Source organism: Crassostrea angulata, chromosome 6 (genome assembly GCF_025612915.1).
Source record: "Crassostrea angulata isolate pt1a10 chromosome 6, ASM2561291v2, whole genome shotgun sequence".
NCBI lineage: Eukaryota > Metazoa > Mollusca > Bivalvia > Ostreida > Ostreidae > Magallana > Magallana angulata.
Genome location: NC_069116.1, coordinates 18,005,840 through 18,033,420, shown reverse-complemented (window position 1 = coordinate 18,033,420; position 27,581 = coordinate 18,005,840). Strand labels below are relative to the sequence as shown.

General features: G+C 33.0%; 1 protein-coding gene across 3 annotated transcripts in view; it reads left to right on the top strand.

Moving 5' to 3' along the window:
• Positions 1–27,581, top strand: part of LOC128188963 (adenylate cyclase type 2-like) — a 40,145-nt gene that overhangs the window by 9,708 nt on the left and 2,856 nt on the right. For 2 of the 3 annotated variants that reach the window (XM_052860305.1, XM_052860306.1), the window contains exons 6-22: positions 3,692–3,819; positions 6,063–6,174; positions 6,512–6,639; positions 9,364–9,522; positions 10,202–10,340; positions 11,370–11,519; positions 15,603–15,626; positions 17,676–17,731; positions 17,893–17,973; positions 18,417–18,593; positions 18,896–18,980; positions 19,637–19,771; positions 23,881–23,937; positions 24,442–24,596; positions 24,740–24,827; positions 25,489–25,647; positions 27,413–27,559. In XM_052860305.1, coding sequence (XP_052716265.1) covers positions 3,692–3,819; positions 6,063–6,174; positions 6,512–6,639; positions 9,364–9,522; positions 10,202–10,340; positions 11,370–11,519; positions 15,603–15,626; positions 17,676–17,731; positions 17,893–17,973; positions 18,417–18,593; positions 18,896–18,980; positions 19,637–19,771; positions 23,881–23,937; positions 24,442–24,596; positions 24,740–24,827; positions 25,489–25,647; positions 27,413–27,559 — 1,980 coding nt within the window. The remainder of the gene's footprint in view (positions 1–3,691; positions 3,820–6,062; positions 6,175–6,511; positions 6,640–9,363; positions 9,523–10,201; positions 10,341–11,369; positions 11,520–15,602; positions 15,627–17,675; positions 17,732–17,892; positions 17,974–18,416; positions 18,594–18,895; positions 18,981–19,636; positions 19,772–23,880; positions 23,938–24,441; positions 24,597–24,739; positions 24,828–25,488; positions 25,648–27,412; positions 27,560–27,581) is intronic. The other variant, XM_052860308.1, reaches the window with a different exon arrangement.

Below are 27,581 nucleotides of genomic sequence, written 5' to 3'. Positions count from 1 at the left end.
AATAAAAATCGGTCTGGCTGAAGAACTAATGCAGCAAATTTTATATTTTGGATAAATGGACTAAAATTTTCCTTTGTTCTTAGTTGAAATGTCAGCCTCCCTCATATTGCCTGGAGAGTGTCATCTTTTTATGTACCATGGAATAAAGCAATGGTTTTTACTACCATAACAAGGGAATAAGCTTGTTTATCCCATTACTTATAATTTATGATGGAGTTTATTGTGTATATACAATTTTTTTTTATAAACACCAGCTGGGGTTGAGTTCAGAGATGAATCACATCACACCCCCCTAGGAGCAAATATGATTAATAAAAACTGTGTGAGACTCGCAGGCATTGATGTACAAAATGAACTGTTAAACTGCAATATGTCTCATCAAAAACACAACATTAGTTAGTGATACTTAACTAGTAACCCGTGATATAGCTGCAGGTCTGTAGCTCATGGTCTGAAAAAATTCAGATGGACGACCTGGGAGCTACAGTGCCTCCTATACTAAAAGTCTGCAATTTACGGCGCACAAAAATTTGCACTAGTTTTGGACTGATTAACCTCATTTCCGAACACATTCTATACATATATTTGATTCCAAAAAATTCCTTGGACACTTTACTACAGATATCGTCACTTTACTTGCCTCTGATTGTCTTTTAAACACCATCACCAGCCCCATTATTTGAAGTGGTGCAGTTTGTTTACATGTAAAAATGGCGACTCTTGATCTTGACGTGAAAATAACATTCTTCAATTTCTGAGGTTGGTTAGCGTGTTTAAGAGAAAGTTTGAGACAAGTAAAGTACGGATATCAGTAGTAAATTGACTGAAGAATTTAATGGTACGAATGTTTTCCACAGAATTTGTGTAAAAATAAGGTTAATTAGTCCAAAACTAGTGCACGTTTTTGTGCACCGTAAATTGCAAATTTTTACTATTGGGGGCACTGTAGCTCCCAGGTCGTCCATCCAAATTTTTTCAGACCGGGAGCTACAGACCTGCAGCTACCAGTGATATAGTTAATTTATTATTTATTTTTGTAACCCCCCCCCCCCCCCCATTTTTGATTTTTTCATGATTGAGTGGTTTCTTTGGGCTATTTCGCTGGGCAGTGCATATTGGCCTGAATAGCTCAGTGGTAGAGCACATAGAGACAGGGGTTCCAAGTTCAATTCAGGGTCCACCAACAAAACTTTTCTGCTCTTATAACACAACTGACTATATACAAATAAGCATGAGTTTAAAGTGTCCTGGAAGTCTAATAAAAAGTTATGTTTAAAAGGTGTAGTTTAATGTATAAAATATTATCTTATTTTTTTTCTGTATATACATATAGTTAGAATCTCTCTTTGGATGTGGATTGTATTAATCAAATTAAAGATTAGTGTAATTATTTACTCATTGGACTATCTTTAGTTCTGTAGATTCAATGCTTTTTATAGTATAGTTAATTTTTTGAAAGGTTCAACAAAGCTTATATGTGATCATAGAATAAGGTTTTAATTGCCATGTACATGTATTTGTCAAATGTTTTCAGGGTATATAATAGGAAGGCTATTAGATCAATGTTCAGGTACAATATTTCAAATCAGTTAATTACTAGTATTATTTAAGCGCCCCGGGTCAGAATTTATGATTGATTTAAGATATGCTTAATCTTTTTATGATACAGTTAAGATGCACACAAAAAACCCCATCTATCATATTTGGTTTAATTGTTGTTTGCTGGACAGTCAAAAGGTAACTTTTATGATTAATTTGATTTAAGGATTTAGTGATTCATTATGTCATGTTTTGATCAAGGAATGGAGTTTGGACTCTGATTCTTTAATTTATGAGATGACTGATCGATACAGGTGTAAATTTGCATGAAACTATAAAAGAATTTGATTGAAAATAGTCATCATTAGCTGTAATATGTATTAGCTTAAGGACACTGGAATAACAGCAATTTACCCATCAAATCAACCTTCACACTATTTATTTTAATTTTGGCCATTAACTTTTATTTAGTAGATAAAATTCCAAATATTTAAGCTTTAAAATTTGAATGCTTTCCTTTATCTGTATGTATACAGATTTTTTTAGCGTAAGGAGATTTATATATCGGTAGTCTAAATGGCCAAAATCATCCACCCCTCTAAAATTCCTTAAATTTATTGTTGGACAATGATCAGTTGCTTTCCTGATGTGAAAATTAATATATACCTGTACTGGAAATGAAAATGAATGCCTGGTAAACAGGCGGATGATCAACACTTAGATCAAGATTAATTTCCCTAGTTCTGTTTCTGCGTTTGTCCCAAATATTGATATATCAATTATGAATAGATGATAAAGACTCCCATGTCTGGGTAAATGAAACATTGTGCGTAAATGTATTACCAAAACAAGATCTGAGCTGTGTTTTACAAAAGAACTTGCTAATTAATCACTAACTAATCAATGATTTATTCTAATGGCTGGAAAATATAATTATGGGAATTGAAATATTTGTGTACAAATGGTTTTACGTCAATTTTGTTTTTTAAAGATCATTTAATTTTTATGAGACAGTAAATATTTACGACTTTGTCGAAGGTTCTTTTGTAAAATGCAGCCCTGGATATTCACCAGTACTCAGACATTTCAGTAGGAGATACAGTTGAACTTTGATATTCGATATACAATGATATAATGATATCTTGAATACAATGGATATGTCGAAGTGATTTGTATGTACCAAACACCTTTTTTTTAAAAAAATATAAAACCCTCGATATCTCGAAAACTCTGATATCTTGAAGTTTTTAAACAGTCCCATATCATATAGTTCCAGATAACAAAGTTTGACTGTATATCAATAAAATGTTAATTATGCACTAAAATTGTTAAACATTTAAAAGAACATATGAATAAATTCATCGTAAAAAAGAAGATATATTTGTTGACAACAAAAGTATATTTTAAAACAGTGGATGGTATCTTTATTCCCTCATTATTTTAAGTCCTTTTGATGATGTATGTAGTCAAACATCGTTATCTTGAACTAGATGGGACTGTTTAAACACTTCAAACTATCTGAGTATTCGAGATATTGAGGGTAAAATACTTAAAAAATAATTGGTTGGGACTTACAAATCACTCCGACATATCAATTGTATTCGAGATATCCGTGTTCGAGATATCGAAGTTCAACTGTATAAACATACCAGGTTTTTAAAAGCTGATTTTTATGACATATATCTTTGTTAATACTGTAAATTAAAAAATTCAATTTTTATACGTCAAGTGAATGAACTAGGAAGAGCCAAAAGCATCTTACATTTTGGGAGAAAATCTTCTGTAAAAATGTATAGTAGTATGATTTTCCAATAGAAGAATTATTATAGCTCTGTTTTGAACTTGTAACCTTTTGTTCCCCAGTCAGGTGATTGACTTAAAAGCATGCCACAAACAAATTTAATGTAATTGTTATTTTGTGATGTGTTATACATATAAATGTATCTTGAAATAAATAAAAGAGTGTGAAGGATGGGGGTTAAGTTACAATTCACAGATGCAAATATATTGAAAAAGTTTAACATGATGGAAACAACACTTACTTAAAAGCTGGCCCCAGCTTTAAAATGTCATTTCTGCACTGTAATGTATGATTAATTTTTAGGGCTTTTGAAATAGAAAAATATTTTCAAATTGTTTTTGTCCTTTGCAGGAGGAACTGTTAAACAGTTGTATTCCCAATGACTTGGTGGAGGAGATTAAGGACCTAAGTAAGAAGATGAGAAACAGCCAGACCTCTCCATTCCACGACCTTTATGTTCAGCAGCACTCGGATGTCAGGTAAGTGTCCGCTGATTTACAGGTTTATTTACCTGCTTCTCCCAGTTGGTCAAAGGTGTCCTTTCAGATAATGACTTCCTTACATGAATTGTTTAAAAGCTAGTGACTTCCAGAAGGCCGATTCCTATAGTCATGAGTTACAGTGTGAAATAATATGACATGTTTACCTTTAATATTCAGATAATAAGTAATTAAGAAAAAATGTCCAAGGAAAAATATGAAGACCCCCACACTCATGTCAAGGAGAGCGCTAAAAATTAATTTTCTGGGGTAGATCATGTCTGCATTTGATTTCATTTTTTAGCAAATTCATGTTAATAATTATCTTTCTCAATCTGTAAATTGAAGTTATCTCTAATGATTACTGATACCGCTGTTTTCTTTTTGTACTGTTTTTCAAACAAGTTTTCATATAATTTACTGCAAAATCTTAATTTTCTGACTTTCAAATGGAATTCAATTTTTGCAATGCACCTTCTTACAATGCTTCTAGAAAGATAGTAGAAGAAATTGCAAGATGATAAAACTTTTTGAAAAGGACAAGAGCGTACAAGGCCTGATCCCCCGTACCCAGGATTTCGAAATGGCATATGAACAAATCTTTATATTTGAAACTGTGCATCAGTACATGTACATGTAAAATATAGAACTGCATTCTCTGACAAATACATGATATACAATAATACATGCACTTGCTACTTATCTCCTTTGTTTTATTTGATGCTTTCTAAGTATTACAGCATGATCTCATATCAATGCTAGCACTATTTTTATCCGACATTATGTGTACAGATTTTGAACATTACGTAATTGTTGTTATAATATATATGGTATTAGATATTTTTTTTTTCATAAAAATCCAATAAAAAAGCAAAACATGTTTTACTTAAAAGCAAATGAATTAAAAATAAAATGCCGTCTATACGATTCGAACACCCTCTCCATGGAGAAGGATGGACTACGAGCCTCTGCTTATCATAGTGAGCTATGTTGACACACTAGAGTACGTGTGAATAAATTTAACTCTTTGACAATTATTAATAAAGTAAAACGTTTTTGGTGAAAATCACAAATTTGACCCATTATGGGTCTAGACTCCATTTTAATAAATCAATAATAAAAATCAATATAAACTAATCATTTAAATGAAAGTACTTTTAGGATGGAGTCAGGAGCCATTCATACCTAATTTTGCAATTAAGAACAGTGAATGGTTCAAGATTTAGGCAAAAAGTGATGTGCAGCTTAATTTGGAAACTTATACCTGTCGTGGTAATAGAATGAAATCACAATATTGACTTCCATTGTGAAATTTATAATGAAAACAATGCATACAAGTCAAAAATTAATATTCTAACTTGAATTGAAATTCTTTTGTCTTCATTGCTCCGAGTGGGGGATATACAACGCCTTGTACGCTCCTTGTTCTTTGTGAAGTTTTCATTTATGCCTGTAAAAACTGTTTGTTTTGGTATAGTTGTATACCGCATGTGATATGGGTGGAACCCAGCCTTCACCATTAATTGGCATGTTACTCAAACATGCGCTCCTTAGGTTCCACAAAGGACTATGTGCGCTATGGTCAAATATCTGCCCCCAGTTTTAAATAATTATTGAATAGTATCGTATGAAAATAAAATCTTTAAAAATCATTGTACAGTGGACGCCTATCACTTCAATCTTGATTTTAGTCATCATTTCTAATTCGCTGTGTACCTACGACGTCACCCAAATGACCTAATTCCTGCAAATTTGCAAACAAATGACAATATTCTCATTTTTGCTTTATATTTTGCATTCGGAAATATAGAGCGCAGGTCTGCTCAAGTACAGTTCTAAAATATGTTTTTCTTCAGATAATTATACACATTATACTAAAAAATGGTACTTGAGCAAGCCTGCGCTCGATGTTTCCCAGTCGAAAAACCATCAGAAAACACTCACATTTTGCTACAAAACATTGGTTTATCAGAATAAGGCAATCTTCATGATGTCATTTCTACATTATGACATCACTGTGGTGATAACCTTTTACACCTTTATTTTTAATATGATTTTATAACTATCTTCCGCCTTATTTTTAAAGCTCGTTATAAAACTAATTTTGGGGGCAAAAAATGCATAATAACACACATAGTCCTTTGCTTAAACCTTTTTATTCATCCATCACATATATATCATGCTTTACTGCAGGTATTGTAATTGAAAATAAAAAAAAATATTGACTTCTTTCTTTATTTCAGTATTTTGTATGCAGACATTGTGAACTTTACCCCTTTGGCTGCTGAATGCACTGCAGAGGAACTGGTCAAGATGTTAAATGAACTCTTTGGTCGTTTTGACCAACTAGCAAAGGTACCAATAACATACTTAATGTGTGATTTTTACCATGATTCTAATGCTGTTTTTGATTACCATGTATACCTTATAAATCATGGTTATTTGTCCAAACTGGTCTTCTATTTGTTTCTACCGTTATAGCATCCAGATAGATAAAGATATTAACGTCATCATTATTATGAAAAACATTTAGTCTCAGTGTTTATGACTCTATTTTACTGGATAGAACTTGATGTTTAAATAAAGTTTATCTCGGATGCAGATAATGTTTATCTAATCTTTGATGTAATAATAGGATTATGTTTGGTGTCTGATATAGGTATATTGAATTGCATTTACTTTTTCTCTTCAGAAAAATCAGTGTATGAGAATAAAGATCCTGGGTGATTGCTACTACTGTGTGTCAGGACTACCCAACCCTAACCCCAACCATGCCATTAATTGTGTTAATATGGGGCTACGCATGATTGACGCAATCAGGTAAATTCCTAATCTGAATCACAACCATTGCATTAACTATGGCCCGAAGTATGGGGCTATGCATGATTGACACCATCAGGTAAATAACCAATCCAAACCCATACCATCCTTTAAATGTACTTGTTTATATGGGGATCTGTTTGAGTGATGCCAAGAGGTAATTCAACCGGGATCCAAACCCCAACTATGACAAAATGAATGCAAAAATGTTATAAATATTATTGATAATGTCAGTGTGCTCCTTTTTAGCTCACCTGAGCTGATTTTATCATGCCTATTGTTGTTCAAGTGAGCAATGTGGCCCATGGACCTTTTTTTTTTATCTTCCAAGCTTTTTTTAAAATTATGGACATGTCCAGTTGTAGGAGTCTGCAGCAGGGCATCAGTTGACTATACTCTTTCAAACTGAAAATTTTAATGAGACTTCTTGATTGAATTTGCAGTATTATGAACATTTGTTTTGTGTTATTTGCTGATGCAAGATGTTGAAAGATCAGCAATATTTTTGCAGTCTCAGAGTTCATACAATCATGAGTGTCTTTGAGCAAAATGTTTGGAGCATAAATTAGGAAAAAAAGACCTGAAAATGCAGATAGATGATGCTTATTCCCAATCTCTCAGTGGTATTGCCCAAATGGAGTTGGATCGGTTTGAGAGATAAAGCTCAATAATCGACTAAGTAGTCCACTAGATTTGGCATTGATGGTCCTCAGAGTTGCTCGTTTTGATCTTCATTTCCCACTAGTTAATAGCCTTTTTGAATTGACCTGTCTTTGATGCCTCTTCACAAGCATGATCTGAGTAATGGGTTGTAACATTGCTGCCTAACAGTTGATGTTAGATTTCACACTTCCAATTTCCTCATCTACGTAAAAACAATTGTGGTTATTTAGTGCCAAAATGTGATTGATCAGTTTTAGTGGAATTTTCCTTTGTAACATGAATGAGCAGTTATAAACTTTAGAAATTGAATGTCGAATATACTTTCAAACTCTCCATGTTAATTGCTCAAATCTAATTATACCAGTATTGTTACTCTCGATTTAATTAACCTATTTTATTTGAAGATTTTCACATGGTCAGATTTTCTATCCAAGTGATTAACAAAAGAGGAAAGCATTTATATTTTTTTTTAAGGCTTTTTTGGTCTAAAAAGATATGGTTTATTATAAAGTTTTGTTTGTCACTTTTTGGTCTAAAAAGATATGGTTTATTATAAAGTTTTGTTTGTCACTTTTGCAATTTTAAGAACATATCTTTTACAACTGCCTTAACTGGATTTTTCTATGAGACACTTTTGAATACTTGCATGATGGAGTTAAATGTTTTACGTGGTATTATTGCAAATGCCCAAAAAAAAATGGGTTTAAAAAATGTGTATCAGTAAAAAAAAATTTCTCGTTATTCAAATACATTTATTACAAAAAATGAATGTATATACTTGTTCGGAATCAAAATACAAATATAAGTTTAGTAATACACCACACTGTCTGATACCTGCACATGTAAATAAGTACCTCCAATAAGATGTTTGGAGGCCACACGAACCGGTAGTTATAAATACAAAGGAATAAATAATTGAATGTGTAGATTTTTATGAAAGCTTGTGTAACTAAGATCTTTACCAGCTTTGTAAAACATCCACTTAATCAGCATTTTTAACATGGACATTTCAGATATCAAATAAAAATATGAATCTTATTAAAGTCTTTTGTTGATAATTGAACTATTTTGGTTATTCAGGAAGTTTGTCTCAAGGCAGTTTGGAAAACCTTGTCAACTGATATGCAAAAGAAATGTTTAATCTGCTCATATAGAGGGTTTTGATAGACGTTTTACGGTAATCTGATATTAATGAGGAAACAGAAGTTGTTTGGCTTTCTTGTTAAAGATTGATTATTAATGATGCGTTGGGATTATCCCTGTCATGTTTAATGCAGTATGCTCATAAAGGTTTCTAATTCTGAATCACTTAGCTTCAGTAGATACAGAGACATTGTACACAAATGTCTGTTAATCTTTTATGATGCAAAATGAAATACAATATTACCTTTATGGCAATAAAAGACTTTGAGATTGCATGGTTGTGACACATCTCAATTGTGACACATATCTCAATGGAAAAAAATGTTTAAAATTGATTTTTTTTTAATATACTAAATTTTTTAAAAGCTCCAAGTGTTAAAAACCTTTGTTGGAAGATGATCTGCATTTTCATACAAAGCTCATTTTGAAATGCAGGTACCCATGGAGTGACATACGTATTGTTCATCTCCTTTCATATGCATGTCTCCCAGTATGTGCATGCAGTTATTATTAAGATCATTTGATAATTTTATGCTCCTGATATATTTTTACCTTTCTTTTTGTTATTTTCTTTAACTCTTGGCCATCTCCTTAGCTTTTGAAGAATACTTTTTTCTACACTAATGTAATGCTATATATTTTTGTGATTTACCAATATCAATATGATCAATATATTATATAGTTCCTGAGGGTGACAATCAATTTTCTTATTTTATTTAAAAAGTCAACAAGAACTGTACCAGGGGTTCATGCATTTTGTGAATCCTAGATCTTTAATATGGAGTTCTTATCTTTTTAGAGAGGTTAGGGAAATCAATTTTCTAAGTGTAATTTAAAAAGTCATCAAGAACCATATCAGGGATTCATGCATTTTGCGAATGTGAAATCTTTAATATGGAGTGTTAATTATTATTTTAGAGAGGTGAGGGAAGCTACAGGTGTAGATGTAGACATGAGGATCGGGGTACACAGTGGAATGGTCCTCAGCGGGGTCCTAGGGCTCTGTAAATGGCAGTACGATGTCTGGTCAGACGACGTCACCATCGCTAATCATCTAGAATCCGGAGGAGTTCCTGGGTAAGGAATTTTTCTGTAAATGTATTATTTTTAAGGTGTACCACATATGTATACTCAGCGGAAATTGATTTTACAGATAGTTAGCATAAATTTGATTTAGTGCTTTTCTGCATGTACCTATTTACTTACAGTACATATATGCATGACATCAGCAACATTCTTGATTTGATGGAAGTGTCTTTTTGCCAAAACCACTAAATAGAAAACACAGCCATATGTAATACATTTACGATACTTATTTTAAGCAGAGGATTTATTTTCTTGCAAATCTTACTCCTAGTAGATCACCTGCAATTTTCTTTGTGCCTATATTCTTGATAATTAATAATTTTTATTGGATTTTTAGGGGGAAGCAATCTAGAATTAGACTTCATCAGGGATATAGAAAATGAATTCAGATTATCCAGTTAATTGGATTTCTATTTCTAGTGATTAGATTACATTTTCTTACGATCAGATCAAGTTTTTATCATTTAAGATGCTGACATAGGGGATCAGAAAGTGTTGATTTACTTCCTGTTTTATTGGATTTAGTAATTATAATTACCTAATGTTTAATGAATAAAGGAGATGCAGATGATGTATATGAACACAGTCAATTAGAGCTTTTTAATGATCCAGATTATTGTAGTTTTATTTTCATCTCCCGATAAACAGTGGATTCATTGATTTGTTTTAGCAAAGTGCACATCACAAAAAGCACCTTGGAATTCCTATCCAATCAGTTTGAGGTAGAGCCGGGAGCTGGTCACATGAGAGATGCCTACTTAGCAGATCATAATATCGAAACCTTCCTAATCAAACCGAAAGTCCGAAAGGTAGCCTGATCATATTTCATTAACATTTAGTACGTTGTTCTGAGTGAACTTTTCTGCCAGTCAAGGTCAAATGGGATACTTGGGATGGAAACACGCTTAATTTTATTCAATAATTGTAGCTGGAAATAATTCGGATTGTGAAATAATTTATAAATTTGTGCAGTTTGCATGAATAGGTTAATATGTGAAAAATTTAGCTTGCTCATAGAATTTTGAAGGAGAAAATTAAATACTTCTACCGGTATCCGAATATTTCTGACTTTATTGCAGATAATTAAATCATAAAGAGGATAATGATCGTGTTGGAAAACATGTCTCTTAAGACCTAAAAATATGATGATCAATATTTACACCAAATAATTAAAAAGGAATTAGTGCAGCTCATGGACCCTTGATTCCATTACATTAGACATATTACATCTCTAAATGCTTATATAGTTCATAATAAAAGTATTTCTTAATTTTTAGACATGGTCATGTTTTGGGGGTATTGTCTGCATCAAATTTAACAATTGAAACTCCTCCCTTGATAAATTTAGATGCATGTAGCCAGATATCTTATTGAGTGTTTCTCTCATATGCAAGTTCTAAAATTACGTTCATTATGAAGTGTTTTATATACTTTATCATGCAGAGAGGATAATAAAACTTAACCAAAACAATTCAGATATTAATACCTGGACACACCTTAGTACAGGTGCATACACTGGATCAATTAATATGGTGCCAAACAATCAATCAAGTTACCTTGTGACTAAAAATATGAGATTTTTAAAATAATTTGAAAAAAAAAAAGGTTTGACACTGATACAGAAGTGTGCATTTAGGAAAAGACTGAAAATAGAATTTTAATGCTCTTTTGTACTGATTTATACATTACTGTTTCCTTTCTCCTTGCTTCAAAAACTGGCATTTTGAGTGTATGAATCGTATATTTTAATATCCTTGGTGTTGATTGTATCAATAAAAATTGTTTTTTTAATTGTAAAATATTTCTTAGTATTAACCCAGCATTTATTGTCATTTCAGTTTGATGAAAACAGAACCATTCGCTCGCGCTACGAGAGCAGCCTGCGAGCCTCACTCCGAGTCACCAAGTACCTGGAGAACTGGAATGTAGACAAACCATTTGCCACCCTCCATGTCAGTCCCATGGCAACCAAGCTGCTGAGTGTCACCGTAAGTAACCATGGTAACCTTTGGTCTAAGGATATTGACCCATACAAGGTGTATTATTGTTATATTATATATATCCTGTGATATGGAGATATATGTGTATTGTATAGGCTCGAATTGATTTTACCAACCCTGAATCTTTCAGTAGAAGTCATTAAAGTAGTATTGGGATGAAAGGGTTTGTTAGAATTTGCTCTCTCATTATATTTACAGATGGAAATAGAACTATTTTAACAAGACCTTGGAATTTTGGTAGGACATACTGTATATAGGGAAATATTCGCCCCCGTTTTATTTTCGCCCCTTTCGACCTCGTTGTCAGGAAGCGAATTTAAGACTGGGCAAATACCAATTATGTTCGAAGGTATCTGTTTAGTACACAATCGTGTCTGAGCGAATTTAAGACGGGGCGAAACCATGTGCAAGTGTAGAAGGCGAAAATAACACGGGGCGAAAATAACCCTGTATACAGTATTAACTGTCTATTTCTTACATCAAAGCAAGTCAAACATGACGCTTGTTTCGAGTGCAATATGCATAGATTGCGTAGTCTTAGCTAAAAAGCCAGACAAATCTTGCTGCAACGAAATAGAAAAGCCTAGGTCATATTGTTGTGATATGTCTACCGAAAGTCCAAGCTCTTGTCCAAGTGGTTCTAAAATCCATAATGGAATAATGTAGAGTTCCTCTGAGTCATAGTCTGAACATTTACTAGTCAGCTCCTCAAAAAGAATTCAATGTACAGCTCTAAAAGCATTGAGATGAATGTGAATATCTTATTAAAAGTATACAGATAATGGAAAAAAAATGGATTACTGTAGCTGCAGGTCTGTAGCTCCCAGTCAGAAAAAACTTCAATTGGACGACCAGGGAGCAACAGTGCTTCCAATAATAAAAAAAATGCAATTTACAGCACATTTAAACTTTTGCTAGTTTTGGACTAACCTTATTCACACACAAATTTTGTGGAAAAATTAAGTACCATTAAATTCTTTAGACAATTTATTACTGATATCATCTCTTTACTTGCCTCAGACTTTCTCCCAAATACGCTAACCAACCTTGGAAAAAGAAATATGTTAGATGGACATCGAGATCAAGAGTGGCCATTTTTTTTCATGCAAACAAACTGCACCACTTCACTTTACAGGACTGGTGATGGTTTTAAAAGAATAACAAAGACAAGTAAAGTGAGGATATCTGTAGTAAAGTTTTGGAATCATATTTCTACAGAATGTGTTTGGAAATAAGATTAATTAGTCAAAAACTTGCAGTTTATTACTATGGGAGGCTGTCCATCTGAATTCTTTTAGACCAGGAGCTACAGATCTGCAGCTATAAGTATTGTTGATCAATCTTCATGTTTATATTCAAATGAATCTTTTCTGAATATTTCTATGATTACCAAATTTTAAAATGCCAAATACTAGCTATGAATTAAAGTTGATATAATTAGCATATGGAGCTTATAGACATTCAAAAGAGAATCAGTGCTTTGACTCAATATGGGTGATGAGTATAGGAGTTATAAACCTCCTTGCAGTACTTTTGGTACATTGATGTGTACAGTAGTTAATACAGTTCATGAATTTAATTAGAGGAGACTAGATGATGTAAATCAGAGTGGACCAGAAATTGAAAGTTTTTGGTATGATTGATGGATCATCCTGATCAGTATGGAACTTGATGTAATAAGAGTTATTAGTTTTTTTGAGGTTTATAGTTATAATTTTATCCAATTTAACATAAAAAGAATAAGAAATATTTAGGGGCCTTTCTATTTTCTTAATCTTGATATCCATTAGCTTTAGAGTCGTTGGATTGAAAATTAATTATTGGATACCAAAGTTGCTGTAGGGCTGGAGTTTGCTGGCTGCTTGTCATCATACATTGTCATAAGTACTTGGCTGTGATGGAAACACTAAAATGGCAAAGCAGGTCATCATAGGGCATTGCCCTGTCTTGAAAATAATGATGATGGGTCAGGAACATATAAAATGTGATTAGCTTGGGAGTACAGTATGGGCGATAGAATAGAAATGATTGGATTGAATTGTTGGAGACCTTGTGTGTCCCAATGTAGTTGTAACTCCCAAATGCATGGATGTATTCATGTTAAATCACAACACGAATTTAATGAACTAAGAACATGTATTGAGAATTGCTATAACTAGAAACTTTGATTGGAAAATAATGGGAAAGAACTGATTTGCCCTGGAAAAATTGCATATCTTTTACAATTAATGATTGTGAACAGCATCAAAACGTAGACTTTGACATCTGCGATGTTGGGAACAGTAATATAGCTAAATGCGTATTACGAAAATTATAACAGTTTGTTTATTTCATAAGAGATTTATTCATACAATGTATTACCGTCTCCAGACTAGTTGAAGCCTGAAAGCTTTCAACACAGATATATTGTACTTTGCTTGCTGCAGTCTCTGCATCGCAAACATAATTTTTTTTTCTGAACTATTGAAGTTTCTATTAAGAATAATCAATGTTTGATAATTCCAAGCTGTTGTTTTGTGTGTTGATAGGATGGTAATCAAGTTTTTCCAGACTGTTCTAAAAAGATGCTATCCCTACATATGTCCATGTTATAAGATTTTCGGAAATGTTGATTATGCATTTACAATTTTTTTAGCAATATATTAGGAAAAAGAACAGATAAATCTTATTATTAAATCTGTCCTTCAATATTTTACTGTATCACCTGGCATGTCAGTATAAAAAGTAATTAAGGGTAGGGGTATATAGTCTTGCTTGCAAAGTAAATTGCCTCGCCCGACTTCTGCATATTACAGGTAGGTATGAAGTTAAATCACCTATTATTGGAAACTAGTGGTTAATGATAGTCAGAACTTATTACTTTCTCTGCATTGAACATTAGGTCCCTGATTCAATAATTCCTGTTAAAATACTGTATATCGGGAAATATTTCCCCCCGTTTTGTTTTTTTGGTTGCCCCTTTTGCCTTCGTTGTCAGAGGTCAAATTTAAAACTGGGCAAATTCCCATGTCTCAAACTTTCTTTCTTTATTCACAACTTTGGGCGATTTCAAGACGACGCAAAACCGTTTGCAAGTGAAAAAGGGCGAAATAAAACAGGGTGAAAATAACCCTATCTACAGTATATTTGTGATGATGATGATGATGATGATGATGATGAATAATTCTCTAGGTTTCCTTATTACAGTGTAGAAGAAGGCCCTCAAGAATAGGTAGAAACTTAGAGATGTAGAAATTCTGTATCTGATCTTTTGTTTGTGGAACATCTTCTCAGACTTAAAATAGCTGGAATAACTGAAAACCATATGATATATATATATATATATACTTATTAAAATGACACCACAAATATAAACATATAACAGAACTTATAATAGTTTTGGAAATTGAAGTGTTCCAAGATGTACAGTGGGTGTCAAAACTAGGAAGTTCCACAATTTCTGGAATTAATGAATAAATCAGCCTTAATTCTGACCGATATTGATGATCATTCAATACTTGAGTAACACTACACCGGGCTGGCATCACAATGATGGAATATTGAACAAAAGAAATCTGAAGTCAAGTTGATGTAGAGTTTATATCAATACACACACAGAAAAAGAATTTGCAAATAAACATTTTTGGAATATTTACTGTACTTAGTGCTCATGTACTAAGATGACAGCGGTAGATAAGAAAAAAAAAGGGGGGGGGGGGGGTAGACCAGAAATTTGTAAGTATTTTAACCGCACAAGGCTGACACATAGATCTGCAAACAACAATAGAAAGTATTTAGAATGTTTAAACTTAAATTTAAAAAAATGTCTTAAAACTTCTCTTTTGATGGCATCTATACCTATACCATATACTAAACCCTCCCCTCTTCCCTCCCAGTATCCTCTTTGAATGCTTTTGAAGACAACTGTGTTGTTTTCAGACTTAGCACTTGAAGAATATTGTTATCTTGTAGTCGTACCAATTTAACCAGAATCTTGAGCATTTGTAAAATTTAATTCATCCTAGATACACTCAATAACCCATTAAGTTACCTGAACTTAACACCTGAATATGTGATTATTTATTTCTACAGAAGGATTATCATGATTTCATGTTTGTAAGTGTTTACTGGGATCGGGTTTATTTCCTATTGTTTTCACTAACAACAAGTATTTTAATTTTGGAAATTCATTGAATCAAAATGAAAGGTAGACACACATCAAATAATTCATTCTTAATAATTGAAAATACAATAGTATTGCATTTTTCATATCATCAAATGTACATGTTCACATCAATGTAAAATGTTTAGCCATTTATGCCTTGGAAAATTAACATACATGTATCGTAACAGTGTATCCGCTACTTAATTATTTTAGGATGATGGTAGGATATTTTACTACTTTTATTTCAATATCACTGAAAAATAAAACATGCAATGAAATTACTGTGTACTATGTAATAGATGTACTTTAAATTATATATGTAGCGCCCCCCCCCCCCAAAAAAAAAGTTTACAGTCTGACATTTACTTCATTTTTGCAAAATGAATATAAACCTGGATTTATTAAGGTACTCCACTATGTGTATATTTGATGATTTCAGTGTTCCAAAGGTCAGATGAAACCTATATCATAATTACCCTTGGGTAGTTTCCAAAGCTAATTTGAGTATTAAATGGCATTACAGTATCACAACTGCTCTGCTAATTTTAACCATAGCAAACTGGGACAAAAAAAATTGTTACAAAAACCTCATTTTTTTTACTGGCACTTAAAAAATCATGTACTATGTTAATGGACGAATATTGTCTGTACTCTCAGTTCTTCCCAGTGAATAGTGCCAGAACTGTATCTGTTAATAAAAAAATTATTATAATTCATCATGCTTCATTCAATTATATAAAATGATCTTAAATGGTCTTCTTCACAAACAGTCTGCTGAGTGCCTGTCTGTTTGGGTGCAGATATTTTGTATATTATATAACTCTTTAGATAATTAAGAGAATTGGATACTTCATCATGTTATATGAATATTTAGTTCAAAACATGTTAAAATCAGTTTTTATAAGTTAAATTTGTAGTGGAACACCTGTCTCTTCTGTATGTGTCACAGTGATGATCAGTTTTTTGTTTTTTATATATGTTTTTGTTGCCAATGGACCTTTTGAAAGCTTGAAAGAAAAAAATATGCCTCAGCTGACATGAATTCAATCTTTCAAGCTTTTTAAAAAATTTTGTTATGACAATAGGAATGGTACATATAGTTAGTGATTAATATTAACCATGTACCATATTTTAATGTTCCATAATACTACGATAGTAATAAATTAATTGGATATCACAGACCTAAGTCATCTCTCTCAAGATTATTTTAAGATTTATTAGATGAACTTAAAAGCTGATTATTTGAATGAAGAATTATTAGTATGGAGTTCCAAACCTGCATGCCAAGAGAGGGTTAATACAACAAAATGTTTGATGTTTGATTGGTAGTTAGTGGTAATTTGGCCAAGGTAATATTGTTATCTGTACTAAACAGATCATCCCTGTAAGTTTCTGGACAGGTAAATATCACAGCATGCTCACATCACTAATCAAAAAGGGGGAATAATTCTTACTAACACCTGAATAATCCAGATTGATACATACATTGCGTTAAAGGGCAATAACTCTAGATGATAGATTAGTCTGCTTTGGAAATTCATAAAACTCACTTTATTTGTTGAATAAACAGATGAAAAATGGGCATGTATAGGATACATCTATCAATGTTTTAATATATGGCATGATTAATATTTATTTAAAAGAAGAGAAATATTTTGGATTATAAATGAATATGGTGCGCTTTGTTTGTCAAGATATATACTCAGAATATGTGTGTTTCACCTGCAGACTGAATTTTAAGACATGATGTTTTTGTGCTGTTGTATTTAACAAAATTTTCTAGCATTTTCGTGGTTATACACGTGGAATAAAATACATTCAACCATCATATTTGGATGTCGACTCTCTTAATCCTCTGAAATTTACCAGATGCAAAATATTTATAGGGAATTATTTGAAGTAGAGAATTATTTGAGATTATATTCATAAAGATATCTTAAAAGAAAGTTTGTTTTATATAAAGTTATTGAATTGATATAAAATTTGATTTTTTGTTTCAGAGTTTAGCCTTTCTTGATTCTAACCTTGTATTGAACAGTTTTGAAAATGACCATGGGTAAGTGAAGTGATCAAAACGTACTCTTAATACAGATAAACTTTTTGCCTTTCTCCTTTATATCTGATATCTACTAGTGTGGTTTATGTTTAAAGACATTACAATAAGAAACTTAACAAAATTTGTAACATGTCTATAGATGATTATATTTACCTTTACAGAGTTATTGGCCCTAGTCAGCAGCTAAATATCGAAATTAATGCTGAGTTGGCAAAAAAGTCCAAAGATCTTGTGAAGAAGTAGTAAGTGTCAAATGAAAGCATGACATAGTATTTATGTTTTTACAGTCATCTTTGTTTTTTGTACTGTATAGATTAATGTTCTATTATTCAGGATTGTTTGTGAAGCTGAATGTATATATACTGTAACCGTATTACATTTGACTGTGTAATTCTTTATAAATTTTTTGCGGAAAGCCGCTTCTGTCAAATCAAGTACAACGCTAAAGGCTATTCCTGTGTGTTTAAGAATAGGTACATTCAGAAGTATGCCAATTAAAATCCACGCTATTTTGTTGAAAAATTATTTTCCGCTAAATATCGTATATGCTAAATATAATAAGTTTACAGTATCTGGGGTATGTTACCCTTGCAAAGATTAAATGGGCATCAGACTGTGAGGACGTGTATTCATATATAGCAAAACTGTGAAGTTCATGGAGTAGCAATTTGCATTTCTCTTGTAGTTCTTTCAAGTCTATGAAGAAGCCCAAGGAGGATTTTAACCCAATCTTGATGCACTTCAGTAAGCAGCAGGAGGGCGAGTACCAGCACAGACCGGACCCCTCCTTCAAGCTGGGCCTAATCTGTGCGCTGTTCATGTTCATCGGAGTCGTGGTGGTGCAAGCTATCATGTCAACCAGGTAAAAACAGCCAAACAAGGAGGGATCGTGTTAAGTTTATCAATTCAAATCATTCATATAAATCAGTGTTATAAATGTAATAGAATGTAAGGACAACAAACATCAGTTGATTAACAAATATTTTACTTATGTAAGAATACCTTAGATTCATTTATCCACTTCCTTTTGATAAATTATTACACTTCTATGAGCTAAAAAATTTTCATGAAGTTTTGATTTAGTAAAAGTATATATTTTAAGTATGATAAACTTGAATATGGATTGAGCTGTTTTAGATCAATTTTAGTAATTTTCTTCCCTAGAGATGCCTTATACATTGTCAGTATTGTGTGCGGTTGTGCTGTTTTTGGATTGGTTATCACATGCAGTTTCTTTGCAGAATGTTTAGTAAGTATCTTGTATCCTGTATATTTGTAAAGCCTATTAGGATTTAATATCTCTTGCACTGAGGGAAGTCTTGTCTTTTGAGATACATACATGTACAGCTGATGTACTCAAGGAAAATCAATTTAATTGTATTGGAAGTAATAATATAGTTGTTATTGTTGATAAGGTATAAAGAATATCCCGAAAAAATTTCTAAGAAGGAATGAGTATAATAAATGCAAATGGTAAAGAATCAAAATCCAATGATTTAAGAGAATTCACCATGCAATTAAGTGCAAAGCTCGTTATGGTAATGTGTACATGTATTGATAAAATACAATGATACAGTTGTACTTCGATATCTTGAACACCGATATCTTGAATACAATGGATATGTCGAAAAGATTTTTAAGTTTCAGCCACTTATTTTTTAATTATTTTACCCTCAATATCTCGAATACTCGGATATCTCGAAGTTTTCAAACATTCCCATTTAGTTCGAGATATCGAAGTTTGACTGTATATCATTAAATTTCTGTCTCTGGTAACGGTATTTGCAAAAAATTAGAACAGTGATGCAAACAAAATTTAAAGCTTTTAGGTTAAAGTGATAAATAATATCACATTGCAGTATAAATGTTCATTTCGTGGAATAAAAGTATATGTTTTATTCACAGACACCTGTGAAAGGCAGCCCATTGACCAATCGACTGCTAGTATTGGCCTGTTATGTGACCAACAGCTTGGCCGCCCGGATCTGTGTGGCCTCCCTGTGTGTGTTTTGTGTTTTCTTCAACTCTATTGTGCCTGTGGTAGGTCAAACTGTAATATTTTTTTGCATATTAAAACTGTAGAATCAGCATAACCTTTGTGGACCATCATGCACCCAGATACCAATCACCCACAAAATCATGCGTGGTTCTTTGTTATAGCCTAAGGAATTAAAAAAAATCATTGCAGTCAGGTTTAGGCTAACTGGTGCATGCTCTGATATTTGAACATCAGCATCATGGGATTTAGCAAAAGACCACCTCAGTAACTCTCTGTTTATTGAGGGAATTGAATGAATTTCAATGCATACATTGCCTTAAGCGAGACAGCGGAGTTGCTGTATTAGATCAATGAGATTAGCACTGATGGGCTAGCTGCTGTTTAGTGTTTCCATTGGTAAAGGGAAGACCAACGCAATCCCTGCTCTGTATTCTGTTGTTGTGAGAGAGCTAGGCTTGCTTTTTGTACAATATATTAGATGAACAAGATCTAGAACTATTATTATATGCAGGTAAAAATCAATAAAGTCCACTGCAGGCATAAATTAATTTTCTTTATGGAACTTTTTTGAGGACTTTCATTTAATCTTAATAAGTGCTCTTTGTACTTATCATGTAAATTAATTGATCTGGTTTCTTTGCTCATTTATTAGTTTTCAACTGTTGTTAATGCAAACAGTTCTTGGAGAAATTACATGAACTACTATCAATAAAATTGCATTCTTTGATCCAGTTCCTTTTCAAATATGTAAAATATTGATTAGGAAATGTTTCTACAGAAACTGAAAGAGATTAAAATGAGAGAAATTTAACTGATAGGTCAAATGTCAATGATACATGTATTAACTATTAAAGGGGAAGGAAAGTCAAAAACATAATTTATTCATTTTAATAAAGTGGTGTAAATTATATCACATGTGGTCATGCTGTTTTGAAAATAAAATACGTAATTAAGCTTTAATGTACGTTTGAAGTTGGAGAAATCGCATTTACTGGAAGCTGACATGATGTAGAACTCTTTTGTATTAAAAACCAAAAAAATTAATTATATTGACGTCACACCATCTATTCCGGTTTGGTTTAAATATACAAATGAATGTACACAGTACATATAATTTAACGCTGGTTTATGCCTTTCTGTTACTCAAAAAATCGACTAAACAAAATTAATAATGTTTGAGTTCACACGTCAATCTAAAGAATAAAAACATGTATCATTGTATGCATAAATATATGCATTTTTATAAGTAAATGGCAGCTGTTAATCTGCTATCATTCAAAGTTGAAAACGACCTCGATTAAATTTTTTATTCCAAGTCAAGTTCTTCACTTAAGCCTGTCTCACACAGAACACACGGCTTATACGGTTGGCCACTCGTGTAAACCGTACATACAACCGAACCAACCATGGCCTTATCCGACTTACACTCGGGCCATTCGAGTGTATCCGTGAAAGCCGTGTATGATTTTTTAAACTTTTAAAAAACTGGCACGGGTGCCATGTCCGTGTATGATCATATTAGCGATCGTACAAGACTGTGTGAGACCGTACGAGACCGTATATACAACCGCACATGAAGTCCATTCCACGAGTGAGCTCAACCGTGTCAATATTGTATATAAATCGTATGGAATCGTGTGAAACCGTTCCCAAGTCCTACATAACACCTGGATTAACACTCGAATGTCACACGATCACCGTACGATTCACACGAGTGTACACACGGTTTTATACGACCAATACGGTTTCATATGATCGCCATACGACCAATACGGTTCAAGTACGAATTATACATGGTCAAGTACGACCAGATTACGGTCTCTACGTCTGTACAAATATCGTGTATTTATAGGAGGTAGTTCTTTTATAACGGAGAGTTTTCTTTGAAATAAGATTGGCTTTATTATAAATGCACTGCTTATTAAATATTTTATTATTATCACTTTGCAAAAATGAAATTAAAGGTTACCATAGAAAAAATAAGATGTACTTTTATAAGCGAGCAGTGGTTATTTTCTTAGATATTTTCTTTGAAATAACATTTGCTCCCTTATAAAGGCACATCTTATTATTCATTTTTCCCTTTGAAGAAATAACTACTTTGTCCCTTGGTCCAAAATTAAGTCACCAGTTAGGAAGCTGTACTCTTATCAAAACCACTTTGAGCTCAAAAAGTGCTATTACACTTTCCAAACACGATATCTAGCAAATGTAACTGTGTATAAAGAAGCAAAAACATCAAACTGACTGTATATATAAAATATTTAAACCAAGATTACGCGTTGATTGTTCTTGGCAGGATTATATTTTATACTGGAAAAAAGTTTAATTTTATTTATTTTACAACGTTTAAAGCAATTCAATACTTACTTAACTCTTTTGACACTAATTTATTAAAATCTCTTTGAAGACTTCTTGAAAAAAAAAACTTGCTAAACTTTCAAATCATGATATCTAGCAAATTAAATATGATTGTATGTATAATAAGTCCGAGCATTTAGATTCCAATATAAAAGGTTACTAGTCTATATCAACTGCAAAAGTGACTAGTCTATTATATCATCTGTTCTTGCCATGGTACCGAACCAGCTTCCGACATGAAGTAATCCCTGAGGTAGATTTTTGCTTTCCAAGGTTGTGGTCTACGTTGCAGCCAGCATGTCCTCCTGCGTCCACTAGGTAACTGACTCTCGCCATACCCCGGGTACTAGGGCATGATTTTGGTCGCCACTGATACCAATATAAACTTGTAGTTGGCATCTGCCAATGCCAGAAAGATCATGGATAAGAAGCCCTTGTAGTTGTGGTAGAGTGATTATTTGTGGCCCGACACGTCTCACAAACTCCTGAAACAAGTCAGCATCAACACGGAGGAAGTTCTTGTAACCTGGTGTCCTCTCTGTTTAGTTCATGTAACAGAGTATCATATTGACCAAACATGACCCTTCTGTTGAGCCATTCTCTTGTCCAAACTTGCCTCCTTCTTCTTCTCCTTCTGTTGGCTTGTTCTTGTCTCCCCTCGCGCCTTCTGGCCAAAATAATCTCAATTTATATCAGTCTTATCATGATTTCTAATTCCCTTATTCTGTCATCTGCCATTTTTATAACTTCTCTGTTGAAAATTCGAAAATTTATGAAGCCAAGCCATCAAAATGAGTCAATTTATATCAAAACATACACAAATGTGTGATAATTCGAGCATAACTCGAACAAAAGTCGGTGGGACCGTATGTAAACCCTGTAAATGTCCAGTAATTGAGTAAAAGTCGTGTTTAATTGTACTAGGCTGTAACAGACCGTACTAGACCGTACTTGGAACCGTACAACAATCGTATGAAAATCGTTTGCAAATCTTGTTCAAACCGTGACAAACCTTGCTTGACCGAGTATATCCGTGCTTTGTTCGTACATACTCATGCTACATTCGAGTCTAAATCGTACCAACTCATCCCCAGGCACGGTTCAAGCTCAATATTCGTACCAGTTAACCCGTGTATAACCGAGTATACCTTATTGGAACCGTGTGCCCAACCGTGTTCTGTGTGAGACAGGCTTAACTGAATAAATATTAGAATTGTAATCGGGATGTTTAAAATTCATTCTTTAAAGTCGGAATTACCATGTCGAAATAACTACGGCAGACATTTCCTATGATACTTGGCATCTGTTGACAATTCCCATATTGTATTTACGCAGAGATTTCTCCGACACTAACCTCCGCTTTTAGATTTCAACGAACATGCTCCATTTGACGTTAGTTTGTAGTTTGCAAAGGTAAAAGAACGGTCTCAAATCAATTTTGTTTCAAATTTTCCAGAAATTGTCATTTAGAGCGAATATCATGATTTACTAAATACTGATGTTATGTTGATAAGACAAACCGTAATAGATGGTGTGACGTCATAGATTAAAGTTCAATGGAAGCCCCCAGGGCGGTGGGAAATTTAAATCAAGCGATCGAATTTCTTGATTTATTCATTATTTCGGGGTTTTTAATGAAAATAAATAGGATTTACAATTATAGTAGATGATAATTAATTGATTTATTGTACAACATATTTTTAGTTTCCTTCCCCTTTAAGTAAGACTACTGAACAAGATCTAAAGTATACGGTTTAATTGCAATTTTGCTATTTTTTATTTTTGACAGATAAGTAACCAGTCTCCTCCAGAAGACAGGAGTGCCATCAACAATACAAAGGTTTTGGTAAGAATTTCTTCAGAGAAACACATGGAGAAGTCGTTTGTGTTCTTCTTAGGTGTAACATACGGTAAACGTATTATATTTGGTGTGTCCAATATTTGGCAGAGAATGATTTTTCAACAAATTATGTTAGAGCGGATTTTATTTAGCGCATTTCTTAATGTACCTATATTTTATTTATCTACAGATATAGTTGACATTTTGCGATGTACTTGATTTAGTGGACGCTGTTTTCCACTAAAAAGGCTTAATAGAATACACTGTCAGCAAAATATAATACGTTTACAGTAATAGTCTGAATAAGCACCAAAATGAATTTAAATTTTACTTTTGTATCGATCTTTATAACTTTGAACATATCTATATAATATCTGTGCTTTGATTTTAATGTAATGAATTCAAAACTACATGTATATGAACTTGAATTTATAATTGTACAGTTACAATAATGTATCTTGGAGTTCAGATTGAGTAAACTATAATGAATGAAATTTATTTTTCACACAGTACTGGGCACACAGTAGTCTATTTGGAATGGTGACTACCAGCCTCTTTCTACAGATCAGCCTCACTTTCAAGGTCATTTTGACCATCTGTGTTGTTATTGGTTACAACCTAGCTTTCCATTTTACCGAAGTATTCCAAGTTGAAATGTTTATAAGGTAAGGTTTAATCAGTACTCAGTTGGGTTGATAATAAAAGAAGAGGGAAAGAGATGGGCATATTCACATAATGTATTTCTGTATGCTCTAGCTCAGAAGCTTTTTCTTACGTATCTTCATGAACTAGGATTTTCTCTACACAGAAACAGTATTGAGCCTCTCGACATTGCCACAGGGATGACTGTGTATCTGGCTGTTTTTGTGCTGACTTTGATTTTCCATGACAGACAGGTATTAATATATCTTAGTGAATTAATTAATTTCTTGCTGGAGTCAACCTCCTCTGGATTAAACATTTATAGCTCACCAAAGCTTTTCTGGTCAAACTTTGTCCATTGTTGTTGTGTTCGATGGTGATAACTTTTACCATTTTATTGCATCTTCAAAACCACTGGGCCAATATTAACCAAACTTGGCACATGATATGCTTTTATAATAGGTGTTATTAATCATCTTTGCACTATCTTCACAAACCAAGGGGTGGCAAAGATGGTTATGAAGTCTATTAAAAGATAGCTTCTTCCTAGTCATTCCTCTTAATATTAATTCTCTAGCAATATCAGCTCTTGGATTGATATTCTTTTGTATAGAACCATTTTAACAAGACCTTGGACTTTCAGTAGGGCATAGCTATCTATTCCTTGCATCAAAACAAGTTAGAAATGATGCGGTTTTAAGTGAAATATGCACCGATTGTGTAGTCTTAGCTCAAAATCCAGACAAATGTTGTTGATTTCAAAGAGCCATGGCTGAGTGGCTAGCAATGAAATAGACAGGCCTACGTCATGTTTGCTGTTTGACACAACTACCCAAAGTCCAAGCTCCAGTTAAAATGGTTCTATTTAATGTTGATCGTAAGTCATGAAACATGATATTTATGTTGAAATTGCAGGTTGAATATGCCAACAGATTGGATTTTCTTTGGAGAAGAGAATTCCAATCGGAGACGGAGAAGGTCCGGAGTACTGCAGAGCAGAACAAGAAGCTCTTGGAGAACATCCTGCCTTCCCATGTAGCCGACTATTTCCTAAGTGGAAACCGAAGCAAAAATGTTAGTTTACTGCTCTCAGTGGGTTTGCACATTCAAATCTTTGCTCATAATTGTGCTTTTAGTATCAAAGGACGAGTGCATTTATGGGCCCCGGTGAAAAGTGAAAAAATGAAGAATCAAATTAAGCATATTTTTTTCCTTAACATTATCTATTGATATCTATTCCATAAGAATTAACAAGTTTTAGCGCTGAAATTATTGTTTATGAAAAGCACGAAGCTTTAAAACATAGTAGGAGTCAGCAGACATTCGTGATTTTGTATAGTAAATCGAGGACAGGCATTCATTTTAAAGCCTTTGTTTACTGTCAGCCTAACCGAGTACAAACTTGTGGAAAAGACAATATACGCATTATACATTTAGTAAACTCCTGTGAAAGTAAGAAGATTGTACTCGGTTAGGCTGGTACCTAAAAAATGAAAAAAGTATGAAAATTTCAAGGTTTTTCCTATAGCAAGCGAAATCCATTACCTGCGTGACCCATGTTTGAACTCACGCATGGAATAAATTATTTCAAACAATCACGTGGTTTCTATCCAGGTAAACTTTTGTCAAATGTGCTCACTGTAAAACATTGACACGTTTTAGATCGCTTTCCTTCATCTTTGTATGGTCAGGAATATTTGTTTGTCACTATGGTAATATGCAACTTCAAAGCTTCATTCGATTTTTTTTTCAGACGTAAAATAATGCATAAAGTATAATTCAGCAAACGCGCCAATCGATCCACCAACAGAGCAATGTTGATTTAAATGTCTCCTCCCTCTGATTTAAATAGACACAATTCAAGTAGGTTCGGTTCGATTTTTCCGGATTTAGATTATTTATAGGCATTTAAAAATCCTCAATTTTTTTTATTGTATTCTAATTTTGGTAAATTTAAGCGTGCATATAAATCAGAAGTATCCATGAGTGCTTAACTATTATGAGAAAAAAGCAATTTGATGATATTTTCTACATATAAACGGCACTGAAAAAGGGCCCATTCTCTATAGCTTAAGTGCACTTGTTCTTTGCATATTATCCATATCAGTCATACCAGTCTTTGAAGATCTTTTACAACTGACAAGCTTATATGGAATAGATATATATGATATAAGATTCTCATTGACAAATACTGCTAATATGACCATACTACGCAGATTTTTATATCATATTGACCAACACGGCATATTTCTGAATATGGTGGGTCTGTTTGGTAGTGTTAGGTGAATAAAACACGGTTAAAGCAAACACACTTATAATGAATTGATTTTTATTCCCTGTGATTATATTACATGTTGTAAACTTGACGGATATAATGAATTACGCTTATAACAAAGCAAAATCACCCATCCCTGGCGCTTCGTTATAACCGTGTTTTACTGTATTTGTCATTATTGATACGTCTCTATGTAATTGAGGGTGAACAGGATTGATATCGAAGGAAAAACTATCCAGACATTTTAGCTAGGGGTTAATATGCCATCAAAGCATTGCAGCCTACAATGCCATGTTTATTAAGAAGAGTTTTTGCTACTTTTGTTCACATTTGAAGACTTTTCATCCCAGATATAATTATAAAGCAGGGGTGCTTTAGGTTTACTTTAATCAATTTGTTAAAAATCTGAATAGGGAAAGCAACCCTTATCCATTATTTATGTTTTATTCTCAGTTCAAACCAAATGAATACCAGTATGAAATGCATAACAAGAATATAAAATTTCAGTAAAAAAAAAATCATGTGATGTCTGTTTTCAAAATTTGTTATTTTTTTTAATTGCAGGAATTATATAGTGAATCCTATGACAATATTTGTGTTATGTTTGCATCGATTCCTAACTTCAAAGACTTCTACCATCAGAATGCATCAAACAAAAATGGGATAGAATGCATAAGGGTCCTCAATGAAATCCTAGTGGATTTTGATCAGGTAAGCATTCTGCACTTCGATG